This window comes from Siphateles boraxobius, unplaced genomic scaffold, assembly GCF_051911475.1.
Source record: "Siphateles boraxobius isolate OS27281-9 unplaced genomic scaffold, OSU_SipBor_1 41, whole genome shotgun sequence".
Lineage (NCBI taxonomy): Eukaryota > Metazoa > Chordata > Actinopteri > Cypriniformes > Leuciscidae > Siphateles > Siphateles boraxobius.
In genome coordinates, this window is record NW_027509042.1 from 20023250 (window position 1) to 20035456 (window position 12207).

Consider the following 12207-nt stretch of genomic DNA (forward strand, 5'->3'; position numbering starts at 1 on the left):
ATTAAGCTTTCATTCCAATGTAAAATATAAATCAGAAAAAAATGAGGTTAACCTATTTACAAATTAACAAATTAACTGATACAGTTAATGGAATATATTTAAGGCTAGTCATTTGTTATTACTTTGGATGAACTGTTTATGATAGCATATAACATTCAACCATACAAATATCTCAACAAAAACAACAACAACCCTCAAACACGTCACAAAACTCGAAACTTTAAGTCCATATGGGAAAATTATTAAATTATTAAATTATTTGCGTTGGGTTGTGTCAAAGACTTTAGCTATACCAAGACGGTTCACCCACATTACTTTAAATGTGAGAAAGTGCAACACGAATATGGTGGTAAAAGACCCGCCTTCTAGATAAAAGAGCCAAATCACCAATTGGTAGAGTCATTTATGGGACCGTTTATGTCACATTTTGCTGCTAATTTTAAATATGTAATTTAAATGTGAATATGGAAAGCAGTTTTGGGATTTCAGGATTTCCCCACTCAATCAGATTACTTGGTCTTGTATGCCTGAAATAGCTGTGTTGGCAGTGTTGGGGGTTACTGAATCAGATTACTTTTTGAAGTGACTAGTAAAGTAACACATTACTTTTAAATTTGCAAGAACATATTTGAGTTACTTTTTCAAATAAGTAACGCAAGTTACTTTGTTTTCGCATTTATTTACTGACATACTGATCTCTTGTCCCCAAGTTGAGAGAAATCGAAAGTAAGTGCAGAGGCGTTGTGTGCGCTGTTGCTGTGTAAACTAAACATGATGTTTATTTCCATTCTAGACTAAATGTGAGCAGGCATTTACTCATCTTACTGGCAGGAAAACAGATTCAGCATTCTTCAAAAATGTTAAATAACACAAATATACTTTATGTATATATCTCACTTTATTAAACAGTGTCTTTGCTGCCGACCTTTTGATGATCCACTTCAACCACACTAATAAGCAAAAATTACTTAAATGAAATGTCACATTTTGTGTTTCTTTCATACTTTTTTTTTTGCTGAAGAGGCTGCATCCAAAATCGGATACTTCCCTACTATATAGTAGGCGAAAAACAGTATGTGACAAAAGTAGTATGTCAAAATTTACAGTACTCATAAGAGTAGGCAAAAAGTACCTGGATGACCTAGTACTTTCGGCAGGATTTTAAAGTTTGCATATAATGGACACTTTACTATCCCATAAGGCCACAGGAGAGGATTTATGAATGAAAGTGAAGTGAAGCAACAGACGCTGATAGGGACACATGGTCACATGATAATGACGACATCGCGAATGTAGTACTTCGAGATTACATTCATACTACACACATTCATACTAAATAGATTCCAATAGAGGCAGGCAGATTTTTATTTTTAAAGGCCTGTTATTTCATGGATCCTCTATGGGAATTTAACATAGGGGTGTCCTGACTTATGCACCCTGTATTTTAAGGAAGAACATTTATTAATTTACGATACATTATTCATTCACAAAGAAAATTGGTGTCTTTAAAGGTTGGTTGATCAATTTCCAAAAGATGATTTTTTTATTCCTCTTTTTAGTCAACTTCAGGATGGGTGTGTTCACTTATGCTAAGCACTGTAGTTTCATCTTCTAATGTGGGGATGACAAGTGACCAATTCTGAGTTTGCGATGTCACCTCACGCATTCTATCATCACGGTTCAGCACGTGCTAAGAACTGTTAGTCAACCATGCTGAAAATTGTGGGCTGAGAACAGTTTTTATTTGCGCTGTGCTGAACCAGCTCAAATGGAATTATAACTGGAACCGTTCAATACTGTTCTTAGAACCATTCGACCCGACGGTTGAAAAGACGGTTTTCCTATGTAGATTTTGGCCGTGTGCGATTTAATTCAATCAGAAAATACAGAATCGGTTTATTATTTTTTAAGTACTTTTATGTTGCATTTAAATGTATTCATTTAGCAGATGCTTTTACCAAAGCAACTTACACATGAGAATAATAAAAGCATTTATTTAAAATTGTGTGACATGCTGGAAGGAAAATGTGTCCTCTTGTGTTTTATATGCACACATACATTTCATTATGCCTGTCATCCCCACAAATTGGTAAACCATGTAACTACCCATCTTATTCTCTTTTCTTGAAAAGGAACTGAATGAGTTAGCTATAAAAAATGAGATTATTCAAGATAGAATACTTAATCTATAGTTGGCCATAAAAATAAAAAAAAAACATTAGGAGTAACACTATGAACACTATCCAGTTCTATGACGCTGACCTGTAGGAGAAGACGGTTCAATTCAACTTTATCTTTAGCCAATCCCTCACTCAGTGCTCCCATCTTGGCCAGGGAGTCCTGTAGCGCTGCATCTTCACTTCGTAGTTTAGTGAGCGCCAGTTCCTGCTCAGAATTCTGTGCCTCGGCCTATAGGGAGGAAGTACAAACATCAGTGGGAAGTTTGGCTACATACAATCATTAGCTACCAAGTTCATGTAACCGGCATTTATTTTGTAATCAGCGGTCAGGGTAAAATATGTTTTCAGAGCTGTTTAATAGTACTGTAGTTCAACCATTACATTTTGTCCCCAGAATGACCTGTAGCAAAACTGAGGAAGTGTGGAAAAACTGTAAGCTAGACAGAGCAAGTGATGAAAAATATTACAAAGGCAGTTTTACATGGTAAATATAAACCACTACAAATAAGCAGAGCTACATAACTCACCCAAGGTCAAAGTAAACTGAGTTTCCAGTAATTCAACAACTGAGTTGGACATTTGACAGGGAAAAAACTCTGTATTTACTTAATGGATAAATAATGCAAAACTGGGTAAACAGTTTTATGACTGGATGTAATTCACTGTAGGAACATGGAGGTGAGAACAGATTTATACAGACTTAGATCAGGTGTTGTTAAGATGAATGTGATTGAATATGTGAATGAAAGAATTAATTAATGATGTAAATACAGTATGTGAATAAATAAGTGACTGAGTGAGGAAGGGAGTTAATGAATGAGTGGTTGAAGAGAATGTGTTATGGAGTGACAATGAAAAAATGGAGTGAATTAATTTTTTAAGAGAATATGTTAGTGAGTGACAGTGTTGGGAAAATGAAAATGGGAGAGTGTATGAAAAAGTGATGGAGTGAGTGAATTAATAAGTGAGCAGGTGAGTGAGTGTGATGGAACGAATGAGTGGGAGGAAATGGATGAGCGAAGAAGTGGGCAGGCTAGTGAATGTGCATTTTGAGTGAATGTGTAAAGCAGTACCCTAGAGAGAGCCTGTGCGAGACTGCTCTTTTCATCCTCTAGAACCTCTTTCTGTAAAGTCAGCTGACTCAGAGCTTCCTTTAGTGTGACCAGCTCTTTACGCACATCTGAGTGTCTCAACTCCAACTGCTCCAGAGTGTGTCGTCTGTACAAAACAATGCACAAATTGTCAAGACATAAATACACACTTTTCAATCTGTATACAGGCAAGACAGCAGAGAAACAAAATGGAAACCTAAGCACACTATTGCAGAACAACCAAATCAGCCTCATGACAAACTCTAAACACAAAACATAATATTAATGTAAACACATTGGTATATGCACATACTCGTGTAAACATATACAAGCAGATATCCTTCTATAAATACACTCCTCAAAGACGTTTCCTCAACTGAGCAGTAAAAAAAAAGACTTGAGGTTAAAAATCACATCCAAAACCATTCTCATCCATATACAGTACATAATAACAGGTAGTTACCTTTGACCTAACCAGTAAAATAAATGCATTATGCATCTTCATGTTTAATGGATTTTGTAAAAAATACTACTCTGTCTTGATTCAAGGCTACTTTAAGGACAACATGTGCTAGTGATACTGACTGTAAACAATAGGACAGGGAAATAAACAAGGGCCAAGAAGGAAGTCAAGGGGTTTAAGGTTTCGCAATGCCGTACCCCGTCTCAGATTCAGAGCGTTCTCGAGCCAGCTGCCTCTCCAGGTCCTCCCTCTGCTGCCTGAGGAGGTCTCTCTGCCTCTGAACATCCAGAGAGGAGCTTCGCAAACCTTCCTGTTCTGATTGTGCACATTCCAGCTGCTGCTTCAGGGCTAAGAACTGCCTCTCAAACTCTCCTTTTTCACTAGGAAGGGAGAAAGAAAGGCACAGTTCTGGTGGGGTATGTAGCTGTTCAAGGATGTAGGTTTGATTTTGACATTGAGGGGACATAAAAGCAGTTTTCAGCAACTGAAAAAATCTGAAATTCATTCAGGTTTTTTGTCTACATTGACTTAACCGTCATAATGAGACTACATCACATCCATGTTGTTAATTGTTTAGATATTTCAGCAAACAGTTTGCTTTATACAGTACATTCAGTTTTACAGAGGGTAAACTTTATAATTCAACTGAAATGTGCTAGTGCATTTTAAATACTCAAGTTATGTTCTTATGTTCTTATGTTCCATGCAATAAATGCATGTCATTTAATGAGCGGGGGATATATATCAAATGTAAATTCATGTATATATAATACACACAGACATCTATTAATTAGCTTTGTGAATTGGCCTACAAAATAATGTCATGACTAAAAAACTCTATAGAAAAATACTGATGTAAAAGTAGGGGGTACAATGTTCAGTAAGAAACTCTTTTGTGCAGGTTACTTTGGCATTGAACAATAGCATCCTTTATTAAAGTTCCTAATTCAATCAGTAGCAGACTCTACCTGGTTACTATGCCCAGTAAGGTGCGGTATCTCTGGGCATCTCTTGTGCTGTCCTCCTCAGCTCTCTCCAATAGTTGGTTCTCTTGCTGCATTTCCTGTATTCTTTGTTCCAGGCTTCTGATTTCATCTTCATCCACATGCAGCTGATCTCGCAAGGTGACAACCTGCTCTTGGGAAGCTTCTAGATGTGCTTGCAGCTCCTTTGGGTGGATAGACATTGTCATTTAGTTGTGTACATAAATTACATACTCTTTGTGATAGCAGAGTAAACTATTTTGGAGACACAATTAGCTACCTAATGATGTTATTAAACCGAATTTAGTTTTCGTATTTAAAGTGTGCCATTTCTGTACCACTAGTGGCACTAAACAGAAAATATGTTTCCAGAAATCAAACAGTCTTGCCACAAACCAAAACTAATGGTTGAGACATGGGCTAGTCAGTTTGCTAAAAAAAAAAGAAAAAGAAAAAAAAGAATTCCCTTCATCCATGATTTAGGAGTGTTGACACCTGCGTCATTTAAGGATGGTGAACAGGAGGTTTGCAAACCTGAATATGTGCCTGTCCCTGTAAGAGGGCCCTCTGCACTGCTACCAGAATGCTGTCTCGTTGAGAAGGGGAAATAGATCCTGCTGAAACAGAGTGGTGCTCCTCTCTTGATGACTCTGAGGAACCCTCTCCACAAACCACCTAAAAGAGAAAACAAGAGAAGAGTAAATATTTTTGAAATATCACATTACAATGTTTTATCATTAATGAATTTAGTTATCACAAGATTTGAGGTAACGCTTCCTTTTACAGTACGTTAACTTACGTGTGCTTACAGTGTACTTACCTAAGAAAGTACTGGGTAATAATGCTTAATTTTACAGTGCATTAACTTACGTGTACTTTCATTGTACTTACCTAAGAAAGTACTGGGTAATATAAGGTAAGTACATGGGTTAAGGTTAGGTTTAGGGTTAGGTTCAGGGTTAGTACCTAGTTATTACCCAGTTAGTGTAATTACTATAATAAGTAAATAGTATGTACATGGGGAACAGGACTGTAAAAAGATGCGTTACCAGATTTAATTTGAATTTAAAATCCATGACCCTTTTCAAGCAACCCCTCTACATTATGTTTATCTAGATTTACGCTAATATCAATAGCTCTTGTCATGTTAAGTACATCTGGCCCAAAATATCATAATCATGTTCAGTAAACCTGATTAATGTTGTGGAGTATCTGTTGCAGACTGCTGATCTCGCTGCGCAAGGCATCCCTCTCGGTTCTGTCTTCGGACCGATTTATTTCCTGTGCAGGAAAGCATTCAGGTCAAATTGCAGTTTCTTGAACAGCCATGATACACACCAGACTAGACAACCACATCCAGACAATTAAGGAAGTGATAGAGTTTATCACTAGGCTACTCTTCCCAATCAATGATTCTAGCAACACCATTATTCTACTGTATCACTGCTCACCATCCTGTCCAAGCTGCTCCGCAGTGCTGCCAGATTGCTCTCCTTGTCACTGTTCTGTGCCCGGAGCTGCTTCACCATTTCACCCAATTCCAGGATTCTGTACAGATATGCACATGTTAGGCTTTGCCATATCATAATATTAAAGTATCATAGAAGTGGATCCAATGACTTGTTTGCAGTGTTCCAAGTCTTCTGCAGTGTTCCAAGTCTTCTGAAGCCATATGAAAGATTTGTGCGGAACAGACTGATATTAGGCCATCATTCACTAAAAATCTTCATCCATAAAATCTCTCTTTGACACATTTATGTGAGAAGTAGCAATGTCCAATTCATTATTGAACTGTTTTAATTTATCCATTGATCTGATTCACAAAACTGGTATGACTGATATGATTCTGAAAGATCCGGTTGCTATTGTTTAGCTCACTGGAAGGGAAGATCATCAGTGAATAACAACTTAAATGTTTGTTGTTTGGTCCATTTAGCTTCAGAAGACTTCAGAGTCGTTTGGATCACTTTTAAGTTCTTTTTGATTTAATTGTTTTTTGTTTTCTTTTGAAGGTTCAAAGCATCAGCTAACATTCATTGAAATTATGTGGAAAATAAAGACCATCACAAGTCTTAAGAAGTTCTCCTTTTGTGTTCCACAATAGAGAGAAAGTCATATACACTAGGTTTGCAGTGACATGAGGGTGTGTAAATGATGATAGAATAAAAAAAAAATGTGTGTACTATTCCTTTATGAAAACCAGCACACCCTTATTCGATGTTGAACTCTGCAAGTTGAAATATGCACTGACTATTAAGTATGAGGTTCTGAACATGAATACATATACTATCACAATATAAAAAGAAAATTGTGCATGTGCGTAACATTAACTCGGTTGAGGCAAAATGATCAAACATTCTATAGGGCACTTATTTGATCCTCATTTGTTTATGGCCCTTTCTTCTCTCTGTAATAAAGCTCAGCTAAAAGTTCATATATCAACATGGAGAGTGATCTCTGCTCTCTCCATTATAAAACTGTCACTGATGAAAAGATGTAGAAGAGAGAAGCAGCAATGACTCCATTCATCAGAAGACCCCATCCCTGCTCTGTCAGATCCATGGATCCGCTCTCAAAAGAAAGTGTCATAGACCACTGACACATTATACAAGTAAAAGAAATGTGGTGGATACTGAATGGCAAATAAAGAGAGACTTTTTCTCTCTGGTTTTGGCATGCCACATAGTTGGATAGATGAGGCAATCCATGCTGACCTTCCCTTTGTGTCAGCACTCAGGACAATGCACAATGAGTCATCTAGGAGATGTGAGTTCAGGACATCAATACGTCAATTCAAAGGATTGGGATATGTGCTGAAATTGATGACAATGTGAAATCCGTTGAATACGATAATTTAGCCTCAGCTGCCAATACCGTACATGTTTATTACAGCATGCTGCTCAAACATGATAACACTTGTATATCATTGTTATAAAATTAATGGGACGTGTGCATAAACAGACAGACATGTTGTACCTGGAGTTAAGTTCTACTTTCTCTGCATCAAAGCGGGCCTGCAGCTGCATAGCCTCTCTCAGCTTGTCTCTTAGTTGATTCTCTAGTGCTGATACTCCGCTGCTAACGGGGGAACAAGGCTGGCTGATGCTATCCTCCAAATTCACACAGGCCGTATGAAGACGACGGCCTGCCACCGTACACTCGGCTCGCATGTCCGATAGACTCCTGTAAAGCACAAAAAAACTGTTACAACCAGCAGGAGCAATGAAATTTCCTTACACAACCATTTCCTTACGTTCCCAAGGAAATGTGTTTCGTTCAAAACTGACGAGAGCCAGATGGCCGAAACTATATTCTGATCTGGGAATAAACTCTTTGAACGGTGTCGTGTCTGAGTAAGGGTCGTGAACATTTTCTCCGCTGTCCATGTGTTGAGTAATCCACATTACAGCAAATTACTCAACAATGATCACAGCATTTACATAGGCCGAGCCCTCATCAAGCTTGGCTCTGATGGATGGCTCAAGGCTAATCTGAAGGGCAATCTAACCATCACAATTCTCTTGACGATGCAGTCAGGCTGGGTGAGGGGTGACCCAGGTGACCCACTCCGCTTTTATCCCAAGTGTGGATAAATGGTGGTGAATTGGAAAAAGGTTCTGGCCACAAGCTGCACTCACCTGTCAGTGAAGGCCCGCAGCTGAGTGAAAGAGCTCCTTAGGAAGGCAGCCTGGCGCCACAGAGATCGCACACGGGCTTGCTCACGGCTGTTTCGGGAGGTATTCATCTGCGGGAGAGCAACACAGCCATATGGTCGGCAGGTTTGGTAATGGGTTGGGGGGGGAGTGTGAGGTTAAAGATCTCTCCATTATAAATGCACACATTTGAAAAATAATGAATGCACCCACACATACAAGCACATAGCTGGATTTGGACTTCTGGGCACAGACACTCATAGACTCATACACAAATGGTACAGTAAACTTTTCTTGACTGTATGTGGCTGTAAACTACATGAGTTTCTTCTTGCGACCAGATGTTTGCACCGAGCAATGAATTCTCGCTCTTTTTTCCAATCGACTGGAATGTTTTCACAGGAAACAACAGCTGAGAAAATCACAACAATGATTTAAAACAAAGACAGTGTCCAGACTGACAAAACAGGCACCAGGGTGAAATTCCAGAAGTTCCAGAGTTGAGTTTCATTGGGTTGGATTAAGGAAAGATTTTCCTTAAACTGTGGATTTGGATAAAAAAAACATACACTACAGATCTCTCCTTCCTTCCTTCTGTCTCTTTTTTCTCCTCCTTCTCACCTCAAGTTCCCTCCTGAGTCGTGTGTCCCTCTGCTCGGCCTCCTCTTGTGCCTTCTGCAGGCTCTCTGTCAGGGCCTGGTTGGCTTCATTGGCTTGTTCAAGTTGTTCCCGAAGCAGTGCGTTGACCTGGCTCAAACCAGAACACCTGTGAAATATATGGATCAACTTCAGAGGACTGTATACCAGCACCTCCACCTGTTAAGCCACGAGCCAAATGTTCTTTCTAAACTTCACACATGATCTCACCCCTCCATTGCACGGCCTTTATCAGCTTCTATGTTTACAGGCTCATAAAGACCCACGTCACATTGTGCGTTGCCAGCCACGCTTAGAGGGGAATGTGCGTGACAGTTTTATAAAGTCCATGTCAGCTCCAGCCTAATTGCCACCAGATTTGCTTGTCAAATAGTTTACAGGGTTATTTACATCATTCGTGGCAGAATCCACCCAGTTACATACAAAGATTGACGCCAGGGTGGTGTGAGGCGGCGAACAAGACGATTATCAAAGGGGCGAGGAACAGAGAAAGGCACAATAAAAATAATTTTAATCATTTTCAATAAGTAGATGTGCTTTATGATTTTGTGTTTTGGCCTAATTCTGCAGCTCATGTCTTTTTGAGAAAACTAAACGCCAAGGCAGACAGCTTAGCATCTATTCACAATGTAACATTTATGCCCTGCTGAATCTCAGTTAATTGTGGCATGCAATGAAATTCTCATGAGCCATTGCACAGTTGACTTTTCTGACATAGAAAATTAAATAAATTGTGTTACAAGACTGCAGATCCACAGATGAACGGATGAACTGCACTTTGCAGTGCGCTCTCTGACAGAGGCACTAAGGTTTAAAAAATGGATGAGAGCTTGGCAAGCATAAGGCCCAGATTTGCCATAACTGTTTCAATTAGGGGTGAGTGGCACAGTAAATCAAGTTCTTTTAAAGCCTGGCGTCTGGGACAGTAGGTTGGCCAGTTCTTTTTATGAAGTGCAGTAAAAACTGTTTGGCTGAGATGCTGAACAAGGTTGCGATAATTAAGTCTGACAAACTGGATACTTTTGTTTTTGACACCCCCTTATATTCATTTCCAGCATGGGCTTGTGTGGACTGAAGTAGGCAACTAGGATATTTTATTTTAATTTACTCTATTGCCTTCCTGATAAATGTTGCTCAATGTTTTGTTTCAAAATGATGGTAAAAGATCAGTACCCTGCTGGAGAATTCAGCTTAAAGAAGAAGTTCACTTTCAAATGAAAATTAGCCCATGGTTTACTCACCCTCAAGCCATAGGTGTATATTACTTTCTTCTTTCAGAATAAATACAATCAGAGTTATATTAAAAAATATCCTGGCTCTTCCCAGTTTTATAATGGCAGTGGATTGCAACCAACAGATTGAAGCTCAAAAACGTGCATCCATCCATCATAAACGAACTTCACGCGGCTGCAGGGGGTTAACAAAGGAAGCAAAGCGATGAGTTTGTGTAAGAAAAATATTAATATTTAAAACATTATAAATTAAAATAACTAGCTTCCGGCCAAACAAACATACGGATTCCACTTAAGTGTAAAGCGTGACTTATGCGAGTAATGCAACGTACTGCTGATATTTACGCTACACCATGATGCACTACGCTACTTCTGACGTCACAAGTTTCGTAAGTTGCGCATTAGGGACAAGTAGACTGCGTATGGCCGTTTGGTCGGAAGCTAGAATTTTACTTTGTAACGGGTTAAATATGAATATTTGTCTTACACAAACTCATCGTTTTGCTTCAGAAGGCCTTTATTAACCCCCCTGAGCCGTGTGAAGTTTGTTTATGACGGATGGATGCATGTTTTTGCGCTTTAATCTGTTGGTTGCAATCCACTACCATTATAAAACTTGGAAGAGCCAGGATATTTAGGGCCCGAGCACCGATGGTGAGAGGACCCTATTTTTTTTGCTCTGTTTATTCTTCTTCTTCTTCTCTTAAAAGAATCGCTTTTAGAGGGCCTAACTATGCTCAAACTCATGAAACTTTGCACACGCTTCAGAAGTGGTGAAAATTTACGTGTGATATGGTTTTCAAAATTGGGTAGGGCAAATTCTGTAAATTATTGCCCCCACATTTTGCCCCGGCTCTACGTTTCACGCACAGGTATGAAATTTGGTACATACATGTAATGACCCAATACCTACAAAAAAGTATTTTGGAGCATAGCCCTAAACACAACAGGAAGTCAGCTATTTTGAATTTCCTCTCAGATTTTGTGTAGTTTTTAGCATTTCCAGACGTTGTACTTTAACGAACTCCTCCTACAGTTTTGATCTGATCCTCTTCAAATTTGGTGAGTGTAATCTTAAGGCCTTTGCGACGTTAAATTGCGAAGATCTTGAGTTTTCGGCAGAGATCTTGAGATCTTGGCAGCCTGACAAATGTACACAATTTCAGCCTTTTGGTGATTTGTGCATGAATATGTAATATAGTTCAATATAGACCCCTTTTCAGTTGGTAAACATGGTGACTTTTTTTGTGGGCGGAGCTTAGGTGGTTGCAGAACGATCACTCTGGCCGCTCCCCTAACGTTGGTTTGCAATTTTTGTTAGCTTGTTTTTAACAATGACTGGAGAAAATCCGATTTTATCTTAATGTGCAAGGTCAATCACTGTCCACGACCACGATTGTTATTTGCAAAAGTTAATTTTAACGGACGGAACCAGATTGGCTGACCCGTACACACTCACTCAATGGATGGACGATCTGACAGGATTAACGTTAACGGTAGGCTACCTCCGGTTGAGTGGCCTGACTTATACACCTATCTGATAGAGAATCCGAGCGTAATGAGTAAACTGAGGGCATATACATCTTTAGATGCCTATAACTATGTGATGAATGGTCATGTACAAGTAGTACGATCCACAGTTCTGCCTAGCCAGCGCCAAGAACACGACAATGTAATGACATTACGGTGCGATTTTAATGATGTGAATATTTTCTAGAAATAAAAATCTAGATACAGCATACTCATTTTTCATTGATTCTTGCACCCAACAACACAACAAGATGACATTTAATAAAAATAATAATAATTTAAGCTCCTTATTATGTAGCCGAATCTGTGGTGGTTTGTATTGGCCGCCTGCAGTTCTCTTACGAGAGTATCTCTCGTACTGCGTAATATCTTACGCTATGGGGAAAACTCTTTTCCACGAGATATTGAAGCCAAAAAT

At 38.9% G+C, this 12207-nt stretch overlaps 1 protein-coding gene across 1 annotated transcript in view; it reads right to left on the minus strand.

Annotated features, from left to right (window-relative positions):
• The window catches only part of crocc2 (ciliary rootlet coiled-coil, rootletin family member 2), a 59891-nt gene that overhangs the window by 16136 nt on the left and 31548 nt on the right, over nt 1-12207 (minus strand). Inside the window, exons 7-16 of the mRNA XM_077198889.1 lie at nt 8992-9136; nt 8356-8462; nt 7694-7900; nt 6169-6265; nt 5909-5998; nt 5252-5392; nt 4703-4902; nt 3932-4114; nt 3254-3398; nt 2263-2409 (exon numbers count right to left, since the gene is read on the minus strand). Coding sequence (XP_077055004.1) covers nt 2263-2409; nt 3254-3398; nt 3932-4114; nt 4703-4902; nt 5252-5392; nt 5909-5998; nt 6169-6265; nt 7694-7900; nt 8356-8462; nt 8992-9136 — 1462 coding nt within the window. The remainder of the gene's footprint in view (nt 1-2262; nt 2410-3253; nt 3399-3931; nt 4115-4702; nt 4903-5251; nt 5393-5908; nt 5999-6168; nt 6266-7693; nt 7901-8355; nt 8463-8991; nt 9137-12207) is intronic.